Source organism: Myripristis murdjan, chromosome 7 (genome assembly GCF_902150065.1).
Source record: "Myripristis murdjan chromosome 7, fMyrMur1.1, whole genome shotgun sequence".
Classification (NCBI taxonomy): Eukaryota; Metazoa; Chordata; class Actinopteri; order Holocentriformes; family Holocentridae; genus Myripristis; species Myripristis murdjan.
This window is the reverse complement of record NC_043986.1, coordinates 19,344,629-19,370,507: the sequence shown is the minus strand read 5'-3', so window position 1 is coordinate 19,370,507 and position 25,879 is coordinate 19,344,629. Positions and strand designations below refer to the sequence as shown.

At 42.4% G+C, this 25,879-nt stretch overlaps 1 protein-coding gene across 1 annotated transcript; it reads left to right on the top strand.

The window, feature by feature from the left end:
* The first annotated feature begins 116 nt into the window (after window positions 1-116).
* LOC115362739 (fibulin-2-like) lies at window positions 117-25,143 on the top strand. The gene is made up of 17 exons (XM_030056803.1): window positions 117-177; window positions 2,962-4,311; window positions 10,478-10,592; window positions 11,081-11,210; window positions 12,236-12,446; window positions 13,485-13,703; window positions 14,396-14,506; window positions 15,062-15,163; window positions 15,869-16,000; window positions 17,969-18,106; window positions 19,227-19,370; window positions 20,201-20,329; window positions 21,240-21,365; window positions 22,131-22,247; window positions 22,376-22,504; window positions 22,896-23,019; window positions 23,957-25,143. The coding sequence occupies exons 2-17, from the start codon at window positions 2,967-2,969 to the stop codon at window positions 24,312-24,314; spliced, it is 3,630 nt and encodes a 1,209-aa protein (XP_029912663.1). The 5' UTR covers window positions 117-177; window positions 2,962-2,966; the 3' UTR covers window positions 24,315-25,143.
* Window positions 25,144-25,879: the final 736 nt, after the last annotated feature.

The window sequence follows — 25,879 nt, the reverse complement described above, 5'->3', positions numbered from 1 at the left end:
TTAAAAAGAAACTAATCTTGACTGTCGAAATAATTTGGGAATAATTCCACGGACAAGTTGTCCCGCCCTCCAAACAGGGAGCGGGGCGCTCCCAGCCTCCCGTCTGACTCCGCGTACAAACTTTGCGCACAAGTTTCCTTCAGGAGCAGAGCCGCAGCACGAGATCAGACAGACAAGGTAAGAGATTTTTTTTTTTTTAATAGCAATAGAGTAAAACATTCAATCGCTCCGTATGATCGTATTTTCACTCATCACACCTGCAGGCACTGATACACTGATATCAACAGATCCCCAACTCCTCCTCATGGTCATACGGGACCCTATGGCCAATAAGCAAAAAACAATTAAGTTACGCTACTGAGAGACCAGGACTCCGCCGTCATATTAGATTGATCTCCTGAGACATTTTCCTGGGAGGGGATTTACTGAATTATGTCAGGTTGAACTGCGACATTCCTACACGGCGAATTAATATGTGTTTGGCATTAATTTGGCTATTTGGACAAGCTCTAATAGTGCGCAGTAGGCATCATTTTGCAATTGGTTTTACAAAATCCGAACTGTCACATCTAAAGGGCAAGGTAGGGTTCAACAGCCCGGCAAAGAATTGAGTCATTCAATCGCCACCAACTACTTTAAAAAATGAATAAACTGTAGGAGTTTAAGTGGATTATTAGTGCACTTTACTGAACCGATCACCATAATCAAATAGGCGAACCTAAATGAATCGATAATGCTGCCCTTTGAATTTTTTTAGGGGTTCACATTGCAACATAATTATTTGTGTGGTTCCTGTTGAGGGATAGGTGTTGTCACAGTGGGCTAGATGTGGGAAACCAATGTTTGCCTGTGTGTGTGTGTGTGTGTGTGTGTGTGTGTGTGTGTGTGTGTGTCACCATGAGCCAAAGGATAAAGGTCAGCTCTTGGCTATGGGGATGGCAATGCACACAATCAGTATTTGAAATGCTTTGTGGGACGCTGACCTGATAGTAAAAAACAAACCAAAACAAACAAACAAATAAAACACCACACTATTTATATTCAGAGAAAACGTCCCTATCAGGGTTCAATCAGATCTGCCTTATGCTCAGACTGATTACCTTAACAGCTTGCCAGCTTTCTCTTTTTAGTAGTCATTTTCAGCTGCAGTGAACCTTAGTGTTTGGTTTTCGGTGCTGTAAGGGCTGAGTTCAACACTGTTAAAGCACCGAACCAGTGGGCTACGTGCCAGTAAAAGACTGCAAGATCTGGTAAAATGATTTTGTACCCGCAGCACACAAAGACATCATTGATTCCCTCAACGGTGCTGCAGTGCACTTCTTGTCGTGTTGTGGCCTTGCCTGTGTGACACAAAGAGAGAGACGTAGCCACAGATGTGGGACAGGCTGTCGCTCATTTTCAGTATGATGACCAATATGGTTTTTATTACTTTCAAATAGATGATGATGCTTCCGTGTAATTTGCCCTTTAAGCAAGCAGGCATGAGATTTCCCAGTGTCAGTGCATGGTGTGGTGGATCTGTTTGAATTCAGAGATGAGGAGTTGTGACTGGTAGCCTACTTGTTAAAGCAGGTTTCTTCATACTCCTTTCAGTTTTCTTTTCAAGTGTAGAAAGGTATCTATTAAGGAAAATACAGCATGTCAACTTGAACAGTCTTTTGCCTTCTCCGGCTGCCTCTCTCAGTGAGACTTGATGTGTCAGTATGTTCTTAGGACATGCCGTTTGGGAAAATATGACAACACTAAGCTCTGAAAAGAAACATTACTGGGTTGGAAATATTTCATCAGGAAATATTTATTTCGTTGTACAATGAGTTTTTCATGCAGAACGATTCTGGATTAATCTCTGACTTTTTAGCATGAAATATTGTAGAGTCTCTAGCGATTGGCACAAAATTTGAGGAGTTAGGGGAAAAAAACAGGAAAAGTGAAATAGAAAACACCTGGTTTTCAGTATGTTGTCTGATTTGAAGTCAGATCATTTATTCAATACACACGGAATCAAACATTTGAGATCATGTGTTTGTGCTGCCACTCTGTGTACAGCATAACAAACAAACTGCACACTGCAAAGTGTTTGAATATTTCACATTTCACATTTTTTGCACAGTATGTGAGGTCAAAGTAAACACTGAAGAAAAGCTGCAGAAATCTGACCACATGCCTTCATTTTTGCAATCCTTGACATTTCCTCTACACATTTCAATAATTTAGGTTACCTTATAATAGTAGTTTCATCTCAGTCTTACTTCTGTTATCCCTGTCAGAGCTGGGTCTGTTGGAATAGTTTATGTTCCACCAGCACTATAGACAGAAATAAATCATATTTCTAAGTGGAATCACATGACTGTCCGGTATCTGCACAACATCCTCTCCATATTTTGGAGAAGCAGACACTTTTTATGAGACTGCACTAGCATAAACTGTAAACTGATAACTCCGATAAGCAGTTCTTTGCAAAAATGCATTCATCAGACTATGTTTATATGGGAAACTACTGCATTGTGACGGAAGGGAGGTTTTGTTATTTCAGTACTGTTTTTCCAACAACCAACCATTTTTGTTGGGTTATTGTACATAGTTCCCTCTATCCAGCTGGCTTTCCATTGCAATCAAATGTAAACCAGGGCTTGCTTCCCAAAACAGTGCCAGAAGAGTAGGCATGGAAAAATGTATATTAGGCAGGTGGTCAAATTAAAACAGACAAGTTATAAACTTAAAACATGTGTTTTCAGCATAGCTGTGACCACGATCCAAAAGCAATAACACATTAATTGTTACCATTCTGAATGTTATACTGTAAAAATATCATTAGCCTCTTTTTTAAACTTTCACAGGTTAAAAGACATTGATTCTCTCTCTTCTGGAATTAAGTTGTAAAACTGGCAGTCTGAAGAGAAAAAATCCTTGAATCCTTGTTTCATTCGTTTTTTTTGTTTTTTTTTTTTTTTTCCTTTTCAGGCAAAATGAGCATTCAGAGGCTGACTTTCCTGTGTTTGATTATATTGTGCCTGGACATCTGTCTGAGCCAAAAAGATTGCACCGGCGTGGACTGTCCTGTCCTGGAGAGTTGCATTGAAGAGGTTTTAGAGAGGGGTGCCTGCTGTGCCACCTGTGCACAAAAGGGATGCACCTGTGAGGGCTACCAGTACTACGACTGTGTCAATGCAGGCTTCAAGAGAGGGAAAGTTCCAGAGGGAGAGTCTTACTTTGTGGATTTTGGAAGCACAGAATGCTCCTGTCCCCTTGGAGGAGGGAAGATTATCTGTCACTTTATTCCCTGCCCTGAAATACCCCCTAACTGCATTGATATTTTACAGCCTGAAGATGGATGTCCGCATTGTGGACGAATTGGCTGTGTCCATGACAACAAGAAGTATGAGGCAGGACACTCATTTCAGATGGACCAGTGCCATGTTTGCCACTGTCCAAATGATGGTGGAAACTTGATGTGTTCGCTAATCCCTGGCTGTCACCCACACAGCAGTGATAAGCCCATGTTGGTCACCACCACCGAGAACAGCAGCCATTTGAGAGACACTAGCCGCCCGCTGGACAGCAGGCAGAGAAACCCTCTGGAGCAGTTCTCCAAGTTGGCATCAGGAAACACCCTACCACTGTATAAGCAGGACCCACCCAGTTTTGGCACAGAAGATTATGACTATACTCTGGCAGAGCCTACATCTTCCTCTCCACAGGATCTGGCCCGACCACTGGAATCTACTACTGTACCACCAACTTACCCCGAGTCAAGCTCCACTTCCTTAAGCCTCCAAGATGACAGGAGACATGAGCTGCAAGAGAAGCAGAAAAAACATGATCCAGAGAGGAGAGGCAAGGCTGAAGTTCAGCATAAAACTGATTATAGCTCTTTGAGGGCTCAGAAAGACACATCAGTATCATCGACAACTGCCACCACACAGGAAGTGACCACAGAGAACCTGGAAGTTGGTGAGAGGACTGTGAGGCTTTCCAGTGACAGAGACAGGGTGCTGCAGGGCACGTTAAAAGACACAGTTCACACTGCACGGGCTGATAAGCAGGGCAGACACATGGGCCATCACAAAAACAATCACAATAGTCACACGGGGAGTCACAGTGAGCCCCGCGCCGACAGCCATAAGGGACACGAAAATGTCCCAACGGAGTCCAGGCAGCTTTTTGGTAATGAGGAGCATGGCTCATACCCCACGGTCCAGTTCAGTCCCACCAGCAGAGCTCCTGTCAGGGTGAGGGAGGAAGAGCAGGCCAGGAGACAGCCACAAACTCTCTACAACTACCAGCATCACAATGCCGAGGGAGACTCAGAAGGTATGTTGCATGTTGTTTGTAATCCTGACCCTCCATGAATAGAGCCATAACTCATTTGGGATGGACCTTCTTATTTGGGGGGGGGGGGTTTAATTGCAAGAAATTATCACAACAGCAAGCAAATATTTTGATTAACTGAGTGTCTGCATCTAAATGCATCATCATGTGATATTTTATAGCCTGGTAATGACAGTGTCAGGTTGTTACTTTGTCATAAGACATCTTCCTCTTCCTTCTCTCACATCCTGCCTTTTGACGAGGAATTGATAATCACCCTACACAATCTGGCAGTGGTCCAGGAAAAACAATGGTTCATGGAAAGTGTGTGTTCCCCAGACAGCATTTATCTCCTTTGCTCAAAAGTGAATGGGACTACACTGTAATCATTTCCCTGTTCATTGTGAAATAACACTGTGTTTATTTGTGCAGTATTTTGTAAATAACCAGTAGTAGTACGTCTGCAGCCATGTTGACATTACTCCTCTTATAACCATATATCCTGTTAGAGCAGCTGACATTGCAGTTTTTCCTCCCTCCTTTTCTTCACGGTTCTGGGCCTGTGCTTTTACCTGCTTCCTTTGAGCAGTTATCAGTTTCTTCCCAAATATATATCAGCCTTCACAGCCTTCAGGGCATAGGCAAATCTACTGCAGACAGTGAGATTAAAAGCAGATGATGAAGTGATTGCAAGGATGTCTGGAAGATGAGTTACAGTTCATTGGAAAATATGAGAAAAATACCATCTTGCACTCCAAAGTCATATATATCTACAGTATGCATCATTTAACAGTGCTACTGCACCTCCATATAATATTCCTACCTCTGCATAGCCATGTATAATATAAACTTCTGTTTCGCATGGAATTACATTCTTCAAATGAAGAATGTAATTCCATGCGATTCCTAATATTTCAATAAAGTAAACCAGGTCACATTTCTACATATTTATTTAGTTTATGGCACAAGCTAATCACCCTGTATTGTGACACTTCCCCAAGAAATTCATGTATGAAATTTTAAATGAATGAAATGTATTAATTTTGACTTTTCATCCAAAGAGCCCTTTTCATAACTGAATTACTGAAGAAATTTGGTCAGTATTCGGAGACTGTGCTCTTATTAGTAAGTGTTGTGCTGCAAACAGTACTCCTGAGATGTTCCCACCCCATGTGTAGTTAAGCCATTTTACTACACTATGACTTTTGTTGAGACCTGTCAGGATTTTTCTTGCCTTTCAGCACCTGGCCTCCATAGGAATGCATAGTATGTATGCATCCATGAGACGTCTCTCTGGGAGTGAACACCAGAGCTACCTGTCAGGTTCTTTCTGAAGCATAAAGTTAGACAATATTCGTTATGAATTGATTGCTGCTGTTTGCATTCAACACATTGTGTTGCAGAATGCTGTAGGCCTACATGTACCATTTTCACAGTGCGCAGGAGTGCATTAGCATAATAAATCTCTTCAATTGTAAATCACAGGTTTATGGTGGTCTGAGAGAGTTTGAACTGACCCTTACTTGTACATTAGCCTGTCCACCTCAATGTCTATGTGTGCATCTCCAGAGAGGGAAGGAGGTTAATGTAGCCACTCTGATACAGGTTTTAGGGCCAAACACCATTGCCAGGGTACATGATTGTAGGTTGGAGGACTAAAGAAAGATTCCCAGAGCACTGACATAATAAGGCGCAAGGCAGGAAAAACCCTGTTGATAAGGTACTTGACTGATGGCTGTTATCAGTACCATTAGGAGAAGATGCCAAAGCCATTTAGAGAGGAAAAGACAAAGCACAAATTACATAAACACAATCATTCCTCACTAAGCACAACTGGGCTCTCTTTGCAGTGGAACACAACCCAAGGTAAATGTTTTTCTCTTTCAGTCTATAACTCCCCCTCATTTGCCTTCGCTCCATCCATCAGAAGCAGTGTGTGGAAGACGGGGGGATGGGATTGTTTAGGCTTTCTGATGCCGGGCTTGACCTGGTATAGGATATCTTGGGGGTTGTACCTGTGAGCTGCATAATATCCATGTGATGAATGAGACCACTGTTGCGGTTTGATTGCCAGACGCTACTCACTGCTCCCTCATGAGCCAGTGTGATTACCCGTCTCCCATGAGGCTGCTGGGTTCCCAATCTCCCCAGTAATCACGCCAGCTGAGGCATACTTTCACACATGCTCACTCAACCCTCTCAGCAACACCACTACCACGATGCTACCAAGAGGGAACCACAATGTTTTCAGGGTGTTAAAGTAGTCTAAATAAACGTTAGGCATGGTTAAAAGTTGGCAAAACATGCAGCTAAAGCTTAGGCATCATGTTAAAATGTGAGGTGAGATGGGATTACTCAAGTAGGATTTGTTTTTATCAACAGCACTGTCACAACATGCTGTATATGGGAGTGGGTTGAAGAGATATATAATTTTCGGTAGGATGAAAAGGACGGTGAATTCCAGAGCTGCCCATGTGAGGCTTCATTTCTGCTGTACCAGGACTGTGAGGAGCAGTATAAAGCAGGTGGCTCACTCTGGTTGATCTAGGGTGCCTTCCAAGTCATTTCCAGGAATTTTTGGCGAATCTCTCATCAAAAACATGTCTTCACCAAAGACCCGCCAACTGCTCCACATGTCACCCATGTGTCAAAAAAAGAGGAGCTCCAGATGTGGAAAAGAAGTCATAAACAAGAGCTTGGGTATAAATAGAGAGAGATTTGTGATAGATAACCACAGAATAACAGCTCTGATTCTTGTACCCATCTGCATCACAATGATTGATGATGGCAAAGTGCAGTGGCATACAGCTGTTTTTATAAATATCAGCAGCAATGTTTGTTTTTCCTCCAAAGTATGAAATATTTTTCTTAAAGGAAAGCCCTTAATGACTTTTTGTGCTTTGCTGATACAATTATTTCTAATGGGTCCTTGGCAATGTGAAAACCACAAATTACGCAATATTTCTTGGATTCCTGAATGTTATTTTTGTCTACCAAGTCCAAAATATGGATTCTGACGGATTTCCTCTGTGAGAATGAGCAAATTTCCTGTGTTCTAGCTCGTGAACACACCTGTGAATATATACAGCATAATAAAGCAACAGGAAACAAGTCCACACACTCATTAAGGGGCTGTTAAGAGTATTCAGTTCTGGGTGTGCAGTGAAATACATTTAACCAATTTCTATAGACTGCAAACAAGTCTCCAGCTTTTTTTTTTTTTTTTTTTTTTTTTTTGGTTTAAAGATGACAGATTATTCTCAAAATGTCAGCGTAAAATCGGGTGCGTGCATGCTTGTGTGCCAAGGACAAGTTTGGCACCTGTAGGAAACACAACCTCAAGTCTCAAGGAAACGTCCTCTTTCAGCAATGCACCATTAGTGTGATGCACTGTCAGTGTGTCTTCTGGTGCTTTATACTGGTTATCTAACCACAGGGAGGTGTAATTGGATTGGGGGTTACTGTGTGAAACCATCAAAGACAGAGTCCAAACCCTCAGGGCTCCCATCAACTTACTACAACCTCAGGCAAGAGTTCATGAAAATAGATCACACATCTGCTCACACTCAGTCTCAGGGAGATTAGGAGTATAGATGTCAATAATTGAAACACTCTCCAGGCATTCTGGAAATGAAGTCATGGTGGTCGGACAGGAGCCCTCCCTGTTATGTCACAGCCATCTGCTGTTGGACATGGTGATGTGTTTCAGAAAACATGAGATCGCTTCAAGCACTCGTATAGCAGGTGAGCAGTACATTGTAACACTGCTGCCCGTGCTTGACACACATAAACACACACGCACTCCGTCGCAGTCATCTCCGTGTCCAACCGCACGTTGTGGGGAGCCTCATAATGCTGTTATTCACGTTTCCTCGTCCACTTCTCTCCAGCCCACCTGTGTTGTAAATCACAGCCATGTACACAAAGGGGAAGACGTATAAGCCTTGATTAATGACAGGCCGCTGCTTTATGACACCACCGAGACATGTTGAGAGTTGCCCTTTTTGTTGTTGGCCTAGCTCCGTATTTTCAGGGTAGGTGATGTCATTAGTTATGGATTTAGACGAGAGCAAGGCATCTGGTGTTAATGCTAGTCTGATGGATAGTTGTAATGACAGCTCTAAAAAGAAGTGATGCTCCTCAACCCCCTATTGAGCAAACCTCTGAAACTCCCCTTTGCAAGTGTGATAAATCAACCCAGTTAATTATTACAAAGCTGAGCAGGACAAGTTTGCCATTCAGGCTTAATTATAAGGCCTGTCAAAGAGACAGGGAGAGACTGGGTCAGGTTGGCTCAGATATGGTTCAGCCGAGACAGTTTATCTTTGTTTTCATGTACAGTATTCTTTTGAAACTCAATCTCCTTCCAAAGAGAAGTTGTTATTGTTTCATCCTCTGTATGCTTTGTTTGTTTTAACTCTGTAACTCTGTATGCATCCGACTTTCTAGATCGACACACAAATCTATGTTACACTCATGATGAGCGAGCTGATTACACCTGGAGAAAATGAATAGGAGGCAAAAGAAAGAGGAAGAATGATTATGTTCTCTGTCTTTTAATATAGATTCACTCAGGTTCAAAGGGACTTGTAGGTCTGTGGGGCTGTGACAGATAGTTATGCATCAAAGAGTCATTGTGTCTTTTAAGGTTTAGATTATCTCATTTCTAAAGCTATAAATTATGCACACTGTGCAGCCCTTGCTCTGTTCTGAGTAATTGCTGCGGTGTTATGTGACGGCACTGTAAGTCAGGGAGAGTGCTATTTTAATAAAACAAAGGGCATGTAAATCATATAGGAAAAGGGGGGGTTAAAATGTTAGAATGACCTCGAGGGCTCTTTTCATCTCAGTGGAAGTTGTCAGAAGTCTTTGCAGAGCTTCATCCAAGTGGAATTGCAGAATGATTTCCGCTTGACATTGTGCCTTTCCTCCCTTCCACTTCCAGCCACACTTTGTTACAGTGAAGAGCTAAACTTTCATCGAGTAGCACTTAGACAGGCAAATTGAAGGTTTTGAGAAGAGTGAGTATAATCGCACGTAATCATACATAATCAAACATTTGCACATATCAAAATTCTCAAGTTTATTAAGTGAAAGAAAAACAATTACAGTTAAATACTAGCAATCAGTTTTTACAAAAAGTGGTTCAAAACCTTTTCAATGCTGTGACAACCCTGCACAGCAGAAAAATTCAAAGGCATAATTATAATTGGTCAGTAAATCCATATAATTGCCAGCGTTACCACACAAAGCATAGGGATGAATGTCAATCAGCAAGTTCCATTACCTTTGGGGATAAGCATAGCTGATAAGCCACTTTAATTAGATTGTGATGAGATTAAAAAATAATGTCATATTTTGTTTGCCACTAATTATCCCTACATCTGAGCAAGCCTTGGAGTGAAACCACTCAGCTGTGTGCGTCGACATACAGGAGCAGTCGAGGTAGAGCATTAGTCAGGAGACGCACGTGTATATGGAAACATTCCAGTTAGATCCAGGTTAGCACTGATTTGTTATACTGCATGGTGTGACTTATGGGGAGGACATACTGTAAAGGTCATGAGTTGTGCCTTCTACAGTAGTGTAGGAGCCACAGATCAAAGCTGGAATGCTCTGACCTGTTGGAGTAACACATATATTTTCCCATAAACAAGTTGTTTTTGCTCTGTCTGCTCCCTGACCCAGTTGAGAATGAAGTGCTAATGTGTTAGTTTTTACTTTCCTCTAGCTCTGATTAGTCAGGATGGTTTTAAAAAAATGGCTGAATGTACTCTGAAGGTAATTTTAAAGAGAATTGGGTTTCATAGTTACCCCTGCCAGTGAAACAGAGAGCAGAGTCAGGGAGTCTGAACAGAAAAAAAAATGCAGCGTGTTCCCTGTGCTCCTCAGTGCACAGTAACCAAAACATGCCTCTAGAAGTCCACTTCTGTGAGACAAGTGCCCTAGCCAGCCTGGGATTCAGTTACACTTTTAATATGCAGTAATCCCTCCTTTGATTTAGCTGTCTGACCTTGTATTTCAATGCTGCTGTCTATAATCCTAAGTGTTATCCATGCTGTTGCACTTAAATTCACATTGTAATCATTATTTCATGTGGTTCTCCTGAAACACTAGCTGCATTGAGCTGGGTAAATCTGGATCTGGAGTGTTTGTTTTTCTCGTGCAGTGTCTGCCAAGGAGCTGGTGAAGGTCTGCTGTGAGACAGGGGTGAAATGGGCCACAGCTAATGGTCACTGCAACAACATGGAGCCCCCCACCATGGATAGGCATTCCATCTGTTGGTAAGGCCATCATTAAACATCCATCCCCATCATTTAGCTTAATTCTCATAATTAAACCCAGCACACAATATTCTAGGTTGTCTTTAATTGTACAATCCATGTGTGGAAGGGAGGAAAGCTTAGTAATGTGACTTTGTTGAAGTGTACAACAATGTCCCTTGAGACATAATGACAAAGTGATAATTATATTGTATTATTATGGTTAATTTCTATTGCAAAATCAGTTCAGCTTTTATTGGAACTAATGGAACAGTGCATGGTCTTCAGGGTTTTGACTGGGAAATTATTAAGATTTCAATTTCCAAAAAGGAAGTGCTTTCGCTTTCAACATGTAATTAAATTTCAAAGGAAACTTGAAATGTTAGTTCAGACAGCTCTGTAGGAGGACCAATGGGAGGAATAGCTAACCTACTCACTGTTGCTCTAGGGCCACAGCTGCAGTTCAAACACTTCAGCGCTCCATTCTGCTGTGTGCCTTTCTCTGGCAGGACTGCTCAGACTCAGTGCTGTTTGGGATCCCTCAAAGAAAACCGGTGTTTGGCCGGTATTAATGCAGCCAAAAAAGACGCTGTGTGTGAAGAGGCCAGCAATGATAAATGTCCAACCGACTCCTACAAGGCAAGTATCAATGATCACATACCATGACACGGGCCAAGCAGAGTGTAATGGGTGCGCCGCTCCTTTGAAGTGAAACGTAGCGGCAAAGTTAATTTCAAATTAAGCCTAATACAGTTTCCAAATTAACAGTTCACAATTGCATTAGTCACAGTTGAGTTTTAAAAAATGTGTAGATGATACTGGTCCTCAGCCATTAAAGTCTCCCTGCAGTTTCACAGCTGCTTTATTCTCCAGTCGATCTCTCCAGTGACTATTGCCGCTGTGGTGCCAGCTCCCTCTGTTATTCAATTTCCTTATTTAATTCAGACAAAACGCTGTAGGGCCAAGTACGACTAAAGGTTCCCACAATTTTATGAGTTTTGCCATCTTGAAAAGAGACCGCAGTGCTTGGAGAAGTCAGATGTCAAGTGTTTGAGCTTCCTTAAATTTTAGAAACATGGATTGATATTTAATGTGACAAGAATAGGAGCAGTGCTAGACCGGTTGTGGTGGTAACCGAGGGTCAAGTCATTGTGACTCTGTAATTGTAGTATATCAGTCCAGATTTTTACAGCCACTCATTTGCCATCTGACCTTTGTGTTGGAGAATGTCTGCTCTCCAACACAGAGCCTCCTGCGCAGCAAGGAGCCATTATCGACATAAAACTTTTCTTTCACCACTTTTCTGTAGACTTCCAACAGATTTAGTAATATTATACAACTTACCCACCGTGCTATATCACAATGGTCATTATTTCAGATTTATGCTTCACCATGCCTCTGTACTCTCAACAGTATCTTGCTGAGCGTAACAGAGAGAGAGAGCTGCTCTAAATTCAGACTTGTAAGAAAAGTGATCATAATTCAAAACAAATTGACCTCCCATATGGAGCAGTGTGTGCTTTGTTTTTCATGAACTGGATTTTGAAATGTTTTTCCAAGCACAGCAGCTACTCTAATTAGCCACATGACCCTGTATATTACATTACATTATTGCTCAGTACACAGCATGTATTGAGTTAAGGCTGTGCATGCCTGACCTACAGGAGTGCTGTAGCTGCTGCTCTCTGGGGCTGCAGTTTCGCAGCGAGGGACACCGCTGCGAAGCCCATCAGCACTTGGGCTATCACTGCAGACACATCTTTCTCACCTGCTGCGAGGGGGAGGAGCGGGAGAAGGTGGGTGCTAGAGAGCGAGATGGCTGGCACACTGTTAAGGAGAGGCCCGCTCTCGACACCACTGCCCTGCCAAAGAAAGGTATTGTCAACAAACGCACGCATAAACCTGCAATGCAAATGCACTGAATACTTTATGCGCACCACTGCCATGCCAGGACACTACACACACCGCTGAACTGAAGGGGATAGGACGATGTAATACACACCACTGCACCGCCAGAGAAAAGGACTGATTTACACAGAAGAGAATCTGTTTACTTTACCCTCGCTGATAAAGGGAAGCATTGTTGTAATGCCCCCCAACTCAGCTGAAAAATGGTGCACCTTATTGGCCTGCCAGAGCAAAGTATAATACCCCAGTTCACCCATCTGCTTCTAAGAGATCTAGTGCACGCCTGCCTGGCACTGCATTAAAGTTCAAAGGCATATTTAGACTCTGCCTCAGTAAGCCACTCTGTGCTTTTAGCATCTTTGTACTGATTTAGCTTGGCAGCTATGAATTCAACAAAAAGGAATATTCCACATCAGTGCGGCCTGTGGGCACTATGTGTGGCAAAAAATAGTTGATGTCTGTTATCCATTGGTTTTCATATTAAGGCATTTAAAACTTTCTTTTTTTTCCATCAGGCAGTTTTTGCCTTTTTTGAAGCATGAAATAGAGAGAAAAGTGTACTGTATGTTTTAGTGAAATATAATTTCTTTTTATCGAGTTTGTCTCTGTTGGGAGGTCTATGGTATGCTGTTTATTTGTGTTACTGATCTTTAAAATCTCTATAAGATTTTTTTTTCTGTCCTGTTTCATTTAAATTGTGTCTTATAAGCCTCATGTGGTCTGGTCACCAGAATGGATCCATGCAATTATCATGAAAATCAGTCAGATGGGTGTGCCTCGGTAGCCCTCCTGGTAGAGCTGAGTCCTGATTGTGGCGTTCTGGGTTTGAATCCGACCAGACACCATTTGCTTCATGTCATCCTCTCACTCTCCTGTGCCTTTCCTGTCTCTCTCCACTGTCACTATCAAATTAAGTACAATTGCCTGAGAAGGTCAGTCAGTGGTTTAAATTATTACACATGTTATTTTATATCGGTGACAGCAACAACACTTCATGTCCCGTAGTGTCTGACACCCCGTTCCCTAAAGAGGCCTTCTCCATTGGTGAGGAGCGGGATGGGGAGAATGGAGTGGAAGGTCCTCTTGAGGTGGAGGACATGGATGAGTGCCTGGTCTACCTAGGTAACCTCTGTGAGCACAGGTGCATCAACACTCCAGGCTCTTTCAGGTGTGAGTGCTTCACAGGATACGTGCTGCAAGAGGACGGCCTCACTTGTGCTCCAGGTATAGAACAGACCGCTAGTCCTACACTGTCATATAGCCTTTTTGCCCACATATTCACAGTGTATTATTTTCCTCGTGTGTGTAAGACTTCCTTCCTGCCTGCAAGCCCTGATACTGTCTAATAATAGTTATCCTAATCACACAGTAACATTCATTTCCTGCGCTGACAGATATGGTCCCCTCATCCCATCAATCTACTGCCATCCAGAAGTCCTCCAGCTGAAAAAAAAACACGCACACACACACTTTCACTCTTATTGAAAATAATTCTGTGCACACATTGAAAACTAAATGTCTGCTCAGGCATTTAGGCAGACATTTAGTTACCATTGTCAGGTAGTGCTGTATACTTTGCTGCAGTATACCAGACTCTTAATCAACAGTGGCTTTTACCAACACAAGCCTGTCTCAACAGGATGCTAATGTCAGAGCTCTTTTTGCCAAATTACAGTGAGGGATGAGGCTCACTAATAAAACCAAATGTTTGTCTGCAGGCGATGTGTTTTCCTGTCTCACCTTCGCCCCTTTTGCAACTTTCATCTGTGGCTGCCTAGCCTCATATCATTGGATGAAATCGCAGGCATTGCACAAGGCTTAAGCCACTAACTAAGGCCGAAGTATAGAGTGAGGTGGAATCCTTGATTGCATTGTAATTAGCCTCTCCTGTGATGAGTTTGTTCATGTTTCCACAGAGGCTGGGGATGGGGAGAACAGTCTGAGGGAGGATGACAGAGCATTGGTGGAGCCTACCACACTCCTTCCACCTCCTACCCAGCCCCCGGTTCCACTCAACCCCTGTGAAGGTTAGACAAATTCAGCTTTATGAGGGGAGAGGAAAACTGTAGACCTGGCAGACCACAACTGACACTTTCATTCATCCGTACATCTTAATCAGAGGCTGGAACAAGCATCTTGATGTAGCCAATTATGTTCAGAGGAGAAGCCAGCATGGGCCGCCACAGATTGATGTGTCATTATTCGTTTCAAGCCGTGCCATTTTCCTGGAATGTAATTGTGCTGCAAAAGTCACACTCAAGCGGCCAGATGGTATCAGAGGTCAGTTTGTTTCCAGAGTTAACCAGTCGCTCTCAGGAGGTCCACATTCTGTTGTTCTTGTTTGGTTTCCATAACACCAGGGTGGGGTTCCATCACTGTGAGCCAAAAGTAGGAAATACAATATGACCAGGTCAGAAATCAACCTGGAGACAGGAAATGAGAAAAAGGCGATACAGTAAATTCTGTTTATCTCTCACTCGCAGGGCCAGAGACCTCTCCCCTGTGTCATATGTCACCTAAATACTGTTGTGTGGAGCGGTGGTATTCTGTGTCTGAGTCAACTTGATTATGATTGTGTTCAGGAAATGGCCCCTGCATGCAACAGTGCACCCCGGTGGGTGGAAGGCCACAGTGCTCCTGTTACCCAGGATTCTCTCTGACGGCTGATGGACAGTCCTGTGAAGGTGAGGAACATTACAAGAAGGGTAAAAAAGACATTTATTTCGGCCCTCATTTCATTTTCCTCCTAAAGCCAGGGGAGTTTTGTTCCAGTCCAGGACAGATTCCTGGCGAGATTGTCTGTCGCTGATTTGTTCTCTCTCTCCAGTGCCTCGAGATCTGCTGAGGAGATACAGCCCTAATCCCCTTTACTCTCAGTAACACACACTCTTACAGACAAAAAAAAATGGAACATCTTTTCACAGTGAACTCCTGAACTGAGCCACCAGCAAAGGATTATGTCAACTATTCACGCAATCTCATGCTATAGCTCCCCAATTTCATACCATATACCCACTGATACCATGACATACAAAATGGGACTGGATGATTTTTTTTTTTTTTTTATCTTGAAACGGATCAGCTACTCTTCTTTATGTCTCACTGGGCAGTGACATAGAGAGTGCAGTGTGTTGACACATTTCTCGCTGTGCTGGTGTTACACCCAGTGGCCATCTCCGTGGAGAGGGTTTGACCTGTGTGTAAGCTGGCTGTAACTGTGTTACACTATCACACAGAGAGCAGTTTGTTGGACTATCTCTACCTTTCCCTTCTCTCCTTTTTCTTAATTTATCTGTCCTTATTCTTTTACCATACACTTGAACCCTTTCCTTCTCTTTCGTTGCGCTCATTTCCCTGCTGTCCCTTTTGCTCTCTTTTTCTACACACAGATATAAATGAGTGTTTGTCCACACGTGCCTGCCAGCCCAATGAGCGCTGTGTGAATACTGCAGGGAGTTATATGTGTCAAAGGCAAATCGTCTGTCCCTCAGGATACCAGATCAACAATGACATATGTGAAGGTACCGTACAACACTTTATCTGCGCTCGGCAGCACCAAAGTATTCCCTCACAAACACACAGTTACTAGGGTGTAAATGCTTGCAGGAGAACATTTGTACTGTATTACTAAACGCTCACAATGTGAGGAAAGCACATTGTTCAGGTGAACAATCACATTTGCCACCCTTGAGAGTCAGTATTTCCAATATGTTTTTTCTTTAATTCTTCACATCCAATGATTATGTAATTTCACAAGCGAGCACACACACAAGAGAGCATAATAAGAAATATTACTCCAGAGAGTCATCACCATAGTATTTGCTTGCTGCTAGCTCTGTGTGAAGAGCTGCCTTGCTTGTCTTTGTGTAGGTGGAACCCGACTTTGGGACCCAGTGGGAAACCTCCCAATACGTCTCATTATTTCCATGCACCATAGATGGCGCTTGTATAGAGGTCTCATTGATGAAGGAGGAGGAAAGGCAGTGTTCAGGATGAGTGTTAGGTGTACTTAAAGTTCTGTTTACCGTGTAGTCAGATGGGTTTCTGTAGGCCAAGGCCAAGGAGACTCAGCTAATCTGCTGCTGCTTGTGAACTAAGAGAACGTACAATCAGACAAAATGAGCATCCACTGATAAAGTGCATTTAACGATGAGCCTCCAAACAGCTGACACTTCAGGCAGTCAAGCATAAGTAGGGTGTGAAGCATTTTGTGCTGTGTTACCTATTCCCTATTCACGGCTTGTGCAGGAACTATAGCTCATTTCGTGTATCCTCTCAAAAATTAAGTCCCTGCGCAGGGGGAAACTGATTTTCCATCCACTCCATCTCTAACTCTGTTACAATTGGGAATGAATTGTCTGTCCATGCATGGATGCCCGCTGTGTTCCTTATCCAGTTTCTTGGAGAATATTCAGATTTGCTGGTATAGTGAGTGAACCCCCTGACCTTTCAAGGCTCCCTGGTCCAGCTCCCTCTCTGATTTGTCAGGAGCCAATTACCCTCCCTTAGGCTTGATTGGAAGTGAGGCCACTGCCAATCTCTCACACATTTATCCTGCTCCCTGGCTTCTCCCTCTGCCTCCATCTCAGGCTGTCAGGGCTCGCTCAGCTCCAGCCAGGCTTGTGTCAGGAGGAAGATGCTCAATCACTATCTGCTGTTTAGAGGCCTACCCTTTATATCTGCATGGCTGTCAGAGCTGCTTTAGGGTGTTATACCGTGATTACTGTGGTGAAGTCATAGAGGCCTGCACTATAACATAAGATACTGATGCATTATACACACAAACACACATAAATACACACACACATATGCATCAGTAGTTGTTTGTGTTTGCGATGATGATTTCCCTGCAGTGTTGGGTCATGATGTGGCAGCAGATGTGGCAGAGTGATTGACAGGAAGTAGATTCCCTCATCGACAGGTGGCGGAGCACTGGGAGGAAATAAACCATAATGTGCTGTTTCACTAACACACACACACACACACACTCTCTCTCTCTCTCTCTCTCACACACACACACACACACACATACACACACACACACACAACACACACACACATGCTGAATGGGAGAAATAACACATATTGCAGGTTGACTTGTTATTTGTTGTTGTTTTAAACCATGAGCCATTCTGTTGTAATTTGTTATAATGAGAGTGATTTGTAAGGAAATATTCCTTAGGATAGCCTTGAAGTTGGAATAGAAATGTTTTACTGTTGATTAATCTATGGAGTATTGCCAGGCAGCAGTTTATGATGCTCAGTCCTATGGGTGAGGTGTGTGATCAGCCATTTAACCACAGTGCCATCCAGTGACAGAATTAGGCATTACATGTGTTGTGGATAACAGCTTGCAGAGTGGAGTTTTATTTACAAATGGGGCTGAAACTACCACTTCCAATAATAATAATAATAATAATACATGATTTATATTTAATTTTGTAATAATTCCTCCAGTCTTCATCCACTCCTTTATTCTTCTGCTACAGATATCAATGAGTGTGTGCAGATGAGCCATAACTGTGGGCTTGGCTTTGAGTGTGTGAACACCGAGGGCTCGTTCAGGTGTGACCCCAAACCTCACTGCCCTGTGGGCTTCAGCCAGGATTCACAGGGCAACTGTATTGGTAAGAGAACCATATATTCACTGTTCACTCATGTTAAAAAAAAAAAAACAACAACAACAACAAAAAAACCCCTGCATACTCTTGGCCCCCCGTGACACATGATTTGATATCACTGTATTAGAGTTAAATGGTATGTAACAAACACAGACAAATGAACAGTATCTTCAGCTCTGCTGGTTTCATGAACTTTTCTCAAATCCACAGAGCTTTATTTTAATTTTAGATTAAATTTCAGATGAGATCAGTTTTTACTGGAGATCTCAAGGTTTGAATTACAGGGAATTGTGTATAAAATGATGCACAGGACACAGATATTTTCTATTTGATGTCATGTTGCAGCGGCATCTTGAGTTTGAATATGTCACTTGAAATAAATGTGATGTACCTTCAAGGACGCGTTGCGACCAGCATATAGAGAATATGTATGTGCCATTGTCATACAATATGGAAAAATTGTTTTTTTTCTAACTTTGAAGCAACTGAAGGGGAAATTTGAGTTCAACAGGTTGAGTAGTAGTTTATCTGTTAGAGTCCCATGCTTGCTCCCATACACAGATGAATCAAACTGTAGCAGGTGACACAGAGGTGAATTTCCCCTGCAGTGAAATCATAGCCCGTGTTAGACATGGGGCTAAAAGACACACAGGTGAATCAGCAGGGCTACAGTGACAGAGGGGTTAAATGCCACACAGGCGGGAGATCAGAGAGGTTGCTGTTCAGGGCTGCAGAGGGGCGGATGAAAGCTTATCCTCTGTCCTCCTCCAGTACAAACTGATGCTGTGGAATTAGCCCCCAGGGGCAGGAACTGGGGCATGTCGAGGCAGCCGCCAACACTGTAAGAGGTGTAGAAGACACGCTCTGAGAAATGGGAAAATGTAGAAATTCTATAACATACATGCATAAACCACACAACAAAGTTATCCAGGGGAAAACAATTGTGTGACATTTGCGTTGCTTTGATTTCACAGTGTGGCTAGAAAGCTGCTCTATTTTTCTACTCTCTGTCCTGCTGTGCCTTTGGGTTTTCCTTCTTCTTCTCCCTGTGGGCATCTTTCTTCCTCTCACTGTCTCTCTCTCTGTCTCTCTCTCCCCCATTCCATCTGTCTCTGCTGTCTCACAGACATTGACGAGTGTGGCACTGTGGCCCAGCCCTGTAGTCCAGGATTTAACTGCGTCAACACAGTGGGATCCTACACTTGCCAGCGGAAGATCTTAATGTGCAGCCGTGGCTACCATGCCAGTCCTGATGCATCCAGATGTATTGGTGAGATTTAAAATTTTACATGAAGAATGTGAATCCAAATATGATGTACACACCTCGCTAAGACATTGCCAAGAGAGGTTTTAATAGAGCAGTAAAAGTGGGTAAACTATGATGTCCAACTGATGAGTGAGACATTTTGCTCCCTCACCCAAACAATAAACCACAACACTCGCAGAATAATATTTATTTTTTATTAAACTAACTATATTTAAATCTTCTTTCAAACCAGTCAATGCCATTTACCATAAAGTATACTCTATGCTGAATTTAGTTTATAATAGGTTATAATGAAGCAAGGACTATAGAAATAATGAACCAGGTAATATAAAACACATAGGCAAGGATGCCACAGTATGATTTGTATCACAATAAACTGCAATACTTACAACTGATAGAAAATGTATGAATAGAGCGTAAAAGATAACATACTGCATAACACCTATATCAGTATACAACATATTATATGATAAACTGGGTGATAAAATGACTCAAAACAATTCAAAATTCCCTTTCTGTTTATCAAACAGATTAAGCACAATGTACTTACTTCATACCGTGTACTAAAATGTAGATGTCTTAACATTTTATGACAATGAAGAGCATTAAAAATATATATTGCTTTAAGGGGCTACAAAATCATTAATATTGATAAAACTGCAATATATGGAGGTGGTCAAAAAAGTAAACGCCTTGACTGTTGTCTAACTCTCGTGTGCCTGACTGATGCTATTTTAATTTGCCAACAGCAACTGAGAGTGGTTGTAATTGTGCGGGAGGACTGCCATCTTATTAATCTCTCCACCTCTTCTCCGCCCCTTTGTGTCCTGCAGATGTGGATGAGTGTCAGAGCAATCTGCATCGATGTGGAGAGGGCCAGCTGTGCCACAACCTGCCTGGCTCCTACCGCTGTGACTGCCAGACAGGCTACCAGTATGACACATTCAGGAGGATGTGTGTAGGTATGTTTGATGTTAAGCACAGCACAAGAAGTTTTAAAGTCTTCAGCCCCCCTAGGTCCATCAGTGAGTTTGTCATTACAAATGCATGCTGCATGTAGGAGGTTCGCACAAATGTATAATGTATTTATTGTACAGTCTAGTTGGCATCCCAAGGGTTCCAAAGATACCAAATATGTCCTGTTGTATTACAGGAAAATGTGTATAAAATGATCCACAAAACAACTAGACATTTTCTATTTGGTGGAATGGTGAAGCCATAAAACAGCAGCACCTTGGGTTTGAATACATCAGTCAATATAAGTCTGCCTCAAGTGCCTCCATGAAGCACTGGAACCAGTAGATGCAGAATATATGTGATAGCATCATATAGTATGGGAAAATGTTTTTCTCTAGTTTTGAACCTATTCTCAAGGGGAATTTAATGGAATGGAGTGAAGGGAAGGGAGTGCAAGGAGTTAAAAGAACTACATCCACCTCTCTTCTTTTTCCAGCTGCTCCTGTTTGATATGCTGTAGTGGGAGAGCTGCTCTCTTGCTGCAGCCTTACCGTCACTCCTGCTGCAGCTAGCACTCCCGAGCATGTTTCCCACTGCAGTGGACTGCCTTCTGCCCTTGCTGCTACTCCTTCTGTTTCTGATTCACTCTGTTGTGACTCTTACAATAATGGACTCCACTGAAGTGTTTAGACTATCAGCAGGCAGCTGGTCCCCCCACGTCACACTCTCGTTAACATGCACACAAACACGCATAGGCATGCACACATACACAGACATGTAGGAAAACAAACTCGCACATGCTTGGTTGCACACCTGCACTTGCATACATGAGTGCAAACACACACACACCCAATATACACTCAATTTCATACACTTCCCAAAGGTATGACCCTGCTCCTCTCCCTCGCCTTGCAGATGTAAATGAGTGCTGGCGCTACCCAGGCCGCCTGTGTGCCCAGACCTGTGAGAACACCCCGGGCTCTTATGAATGCTCCTGTACTGCTGGCTTCCGCTTATCCAGCGATGGCAAGAACTGTGAAGGTGTGTGTTTATGTCTGCCCATATGGGTGTGAGAGTGTATGTCCATCCATGTGTGCATTTTATGTGTCCAGGTGTGTATTTGTGCACTGGCGCATGCATGTATGTCTGTCTATATCTGTTTGTCGGTCTGTGTCTCTGCAAAAAATTTGCTATATTAACAAGCCATTTAGTTTCATATTTAGCCTTAAAATCTTGTTTTTCTTAATTAAGTGGAAAAAGCCGCCAGTGGAATGAGATAATCCCACTTGTTTCCAGTGCAATTTCACTTGTTTTAGTAGTTTTTCTGGGAACAGGTACAAATATGTTGAAACAAGGCAGAGTAAAGCAGATCAGCACTCTAGTATGAAGAAAATAGCACTCAAATCATAAACATTTGGGGGCAGTCTGACTAGCATCGGATGAAAACACGTCCCATTGGCAGACTTTTTCACTTGTTTGAACAAATACGAGGTTTTAACACTGACTATGAGACTAAATATCTTGTTAGGATGGAAATTTTTTTCAGTGTTCTACACTGGTGTTTGCTGGCATAATAATGCACTCTATGCACTGATTGGAAGTGAGGCCGCTGCCTAAGCTGGCCATTGCATAGCATGTTGAAGAGGCATGATGTGTTGTAAATCATGTCATGTCTTCAAGGACAAAGCAGTAAAAGGCATAATTGGATCATTAACATTATCTTGTTTATAGTTGGGATAAAAAACATCGGAAATCCTTTGATCAAGTAAATTGTGGCAGTAATGAGCTCTAACCACTAATCTCCAGATGTGAATGAGTGTTTGGCCAGCCCATGCAGTCAGGAGTGTGCCAACATCTACGGCTCCTACCAGTGCTACTGCAGACAGGGCTACTACCTCAGGGAGGACGGGCACACCTGTGAAGGTGTGGCGCACTTTATTACACATAATCACTATTTATTACATGCTTTTGTTAAGACTCATTACATTTTTAATACATTAATTGCATGCTGATGGCACAATTTCATTTGATTTTCCTCCCTTGTCACGCAGACATTGACGAGTGTTCCCAAAGCATCGGCCATCTGTGTACCTATAAGTGTGTAAATGTTCCTGGCAGCTACCAGTGCGCCTGTCCTGAATACGGCTACACCATGTCCCCAAATGGCCGCTCCTGTCGCGGTGAATCACCAGACACACATACACACACCCAACACATGAGCACACACTAATTTTAGTTTCCTGTACATGGGTTGTTTAATTACAAAGAATTCAGCTCCTCACTAAATCCCTGTGACTCACTGCCTGTATTCAGCTGAACACGCAGTGTAACAGCTGTGGTCAAATAATTATAATTGGTTGAATTAAACTGGCCGACTAATTATACAGTCAGTAAAACTTTATCTTGCTTCAAGTTTATTTACCCAATTTGAAATCTTTATTTCAGGATTTTGTCACTGACATACCCCAGTAATGAGACTTTACTCACAGTTCAGTTGTCTAGTGGCCATGTTTCTTTTCTCTCCTGTCAGTGATCCAGCATTTGTGACTGTGTTTTTTTTTTTTTTTGTAGATATTGATGAGTGTGCCACAAGGGCCCATAACTGCTCTGTAGGTGAAACTTGCTACAACATCCAGGGAGGCTACCGCTGCCTTGCTTTCAGCTGCCCACAGAACTACCGCAAAGTATCTGACACGTAAGTTATAGCATCAGTTTACCTCCCTGATAAAACTTAAATAATTTATTGTGCCATCAGGAGGTCATTGTGTAATGCGCAACCACATGGCTACTTTTCATTATTACTTTCTGTCAAGGAGGTCCAGCAGCCTCCAGCAGGAGATGTTATGTCTTTGTCCCTGTCTCCTCCCTCACTCAGTCTGTCGGCAGGATAGCTAAAAAAAAATACTGTACAGATTTCATTGAAATTGGTTGGGAGGGCTGGTCATAGATCAACGAAAAACAGATTCACTTTGAGCCTATCAGCCTTTAAGAGGGTATGGCGGTGGGTGGGGCTCAGCACAAACAGGGCCGTAGTTTCCAAACACTTCTATGTAACATCATGAAATCAACTGGGGAGGTTGGCCATGGGTCAGGACATAGTCATGGGTCATGAAACCTAGCCGGGAAATTGGTCACGTTTCAAGGTGGAACTGACCAACCTTCCCAGCTGACAACAACATTGCCAACAGGGGGTGGGGTTACAAAAAGGGTCATCATTTCAAAACATATTTACATATCATAAGGAAAACAAGTTGAAAAGTTAAGTCATTGGTCAAGGTGACACAGACCAACTTTCCATACAGATTAGCTGTAGGGGGCAATGGGAGGGGCCCAGCACAGAAGGGACCATAGCTTCCAAATGCATTGTGAAATACTGTGGAAACTGGTAGATTGGTTGGTCAGGAGGGAAGGCAGCCCTCTCTAGCCGATTGGCCAAAAGGGTCATGGCCAAAGGAAACACTAAATTGGGATGTGTCTTGGCACAAAATGTGCTGTAACGTCCAGCTGAGACCTTGGCGAGGTCTGCACTCTGAGAGTCTTGTTGTTTTGCTTATTGCTTGCTTTGTCACACATCTGTGTGACAAAGCAAGATGTTCTCTGAATATCTCAGACCATACTTCTCTCCTATGTAGGCGCTGTGAGAGGATCAGCTGTCCCAGCTACTTAGACTGTCAAAACTCTCCTCTGAGAATCACCTACTACTACCTCAGCTTTCAGTCTAACATCGTTATACCAGCCCAGATCTTTCGTATCGGACCCTCCCCCGCCTACTCCGGAGACAACGTCATCGTCAGCATCACCCGGGGCAATGAGGAAAACTACTTCAGCACGCGGAAGCTGAATGCCTACACTGGTGCTGTGTACCTGCACCGGCAGGTTCGTGAACCCAGGGATTTCTCAATTGATGTAGAGATGAAGCTCTGGAGACAGGGGACGTTTACCACTTTCCTGGCCAGGATTTATGTCTTCATCACTGCCAACTCACTTTAAGACAGACAGGAGCCATTCTGTGGACACTATGGACCTTAACATAACTCATGAGGACTGTTGAAATCACTATATAACAGTTTCATAAGATTTACCACTGTGTATCATGACAGGTTTGATAGTTAATTGTGTTTATGTCCAGCTGAGGTTAACGGCACACATGGCTGAAAGGGGAGTGGGCTATTTGGAAAGAAATGATGTTATTTTTATGTCACTTCCCATGTTTTGCTGCCATCACATTAAAACCTTGTCATTCAGAAGCACCAAATTTCCATTTTCTTGACTGAGTTGAAAGTATAAGTCTCTAATTTAGGACTCAGGAAACTCATTCCAAACACATTCTTCTTTTTTTCCCCAAAAAATACACTGATGATTTGTGTTGGTTTTATTGATAAAATTGAAGTCTGAAATGACTAAATCCCCAATAGCGTACATTTTGAAGATACAAGGTTTTTATGTGACATCAGCGATATGTTAAATCAGTCGTTTTACCAGTGTTTTGATTATTGTAATTAGGTCAATATGTGAGAAGAGCATAACAGACAACCTCTATCTCCTGCCCAGCCCTCTCTGTTTTTATACTGATATTCCAGTATCCTAGTATTATACTGTTCTGTTATCCCATTGCAATGTCTAACTTGATAACATGGAGGTGAAAGCAGACGAAATTCTAAGTGCTCTCATTACAGTATCTCTCTTTTCTATTGCCCCGTGCTGCTGTTCTTATTTTGTTTTTGAAGTATTTTTACCACTAATTTAATATTACCCTATATGACTTATATTTGTATCTCTGTAATCAGAAACATTATGAAAGGATGTATCATATTTTTTTTCAGCTGGATTCATAAGCTGTAAAATATTTTTATTAAAATATATAAAAAACCCACATCACTGAGCTGTGCACTTGCTTCTTGCAATGCCTTACGTTATTAGTATAAGTGGCATTTATTAAAAATGATGTTATGGTGAGGACAAGACGGGAGTAAAGATCTGTTATGTGTTGGTGTTTCATAATCACCCTTAAGCAATTTTGGGTTTACACTTATAATACAACAAACATATCCCTGAATTCTGTTCTGTACACTGTATATAGAGGACACATTCTTCAGTGAAGTGGTTAAAGTATATGAACCTTCATGTCAAGGCATGTCACACAGTAAATGTGCCTATTTACGTATCTGTTAACACCTTGCCAGTCAGCCTCATCTATCACCACACACCAATTTGACTCACACACATTTTTATGATACAGTAGCTAATGAAAGCAATGATCGTGTAATGTTTGATATTTGAAATAAGGATCACAGTCGTATTTTTGTCAAATAGGATCTTCAAATGTGTAACTATATACTGACAGAGTTACACTCCCACCTACAGGATGCATACAGTCCTACACCTCTGATCGACTTCTTTCCAAGGCAACAGATGAAGACAAAATGAAAACACTCTTAAATGTGCATATGTAAAGAATACAGTGTGTACATCATGCGCTAACAATCTTTAATCTCCCAAATAAGGCAAAGAGTGGAGAATTAATAGTAATTCTACAGGATGACCACAGAATTAGT

What these genes read in the sequence shown, in the direction of transcription:
- LOC115362739 (XM_030056803.1), top strand. Translation starts at nt 2,967, where the DNA reads ATGAGCATTCAGAGGCTGACTTTCCTGTGTTTGATTATATTGTGCCTG. An exon ending in GATAGGCATTCCATCTGTTG is followed by an intron (nt 10,593 to 11,080) that starts GTAAGGCCATCA and finishes TTTCTCTGGCAG; the next exon opens with GACTGCTCAGACTCAGTGCT. An exon ending in CAACAATGACATATGTGAAG is followed by an intron (nt 16,001 to 17,968) that starts GTACCGTACAAC and finishes CTTCTGCTACAG; the next exon opens with ATATCAATGAGTGTGTGCAG.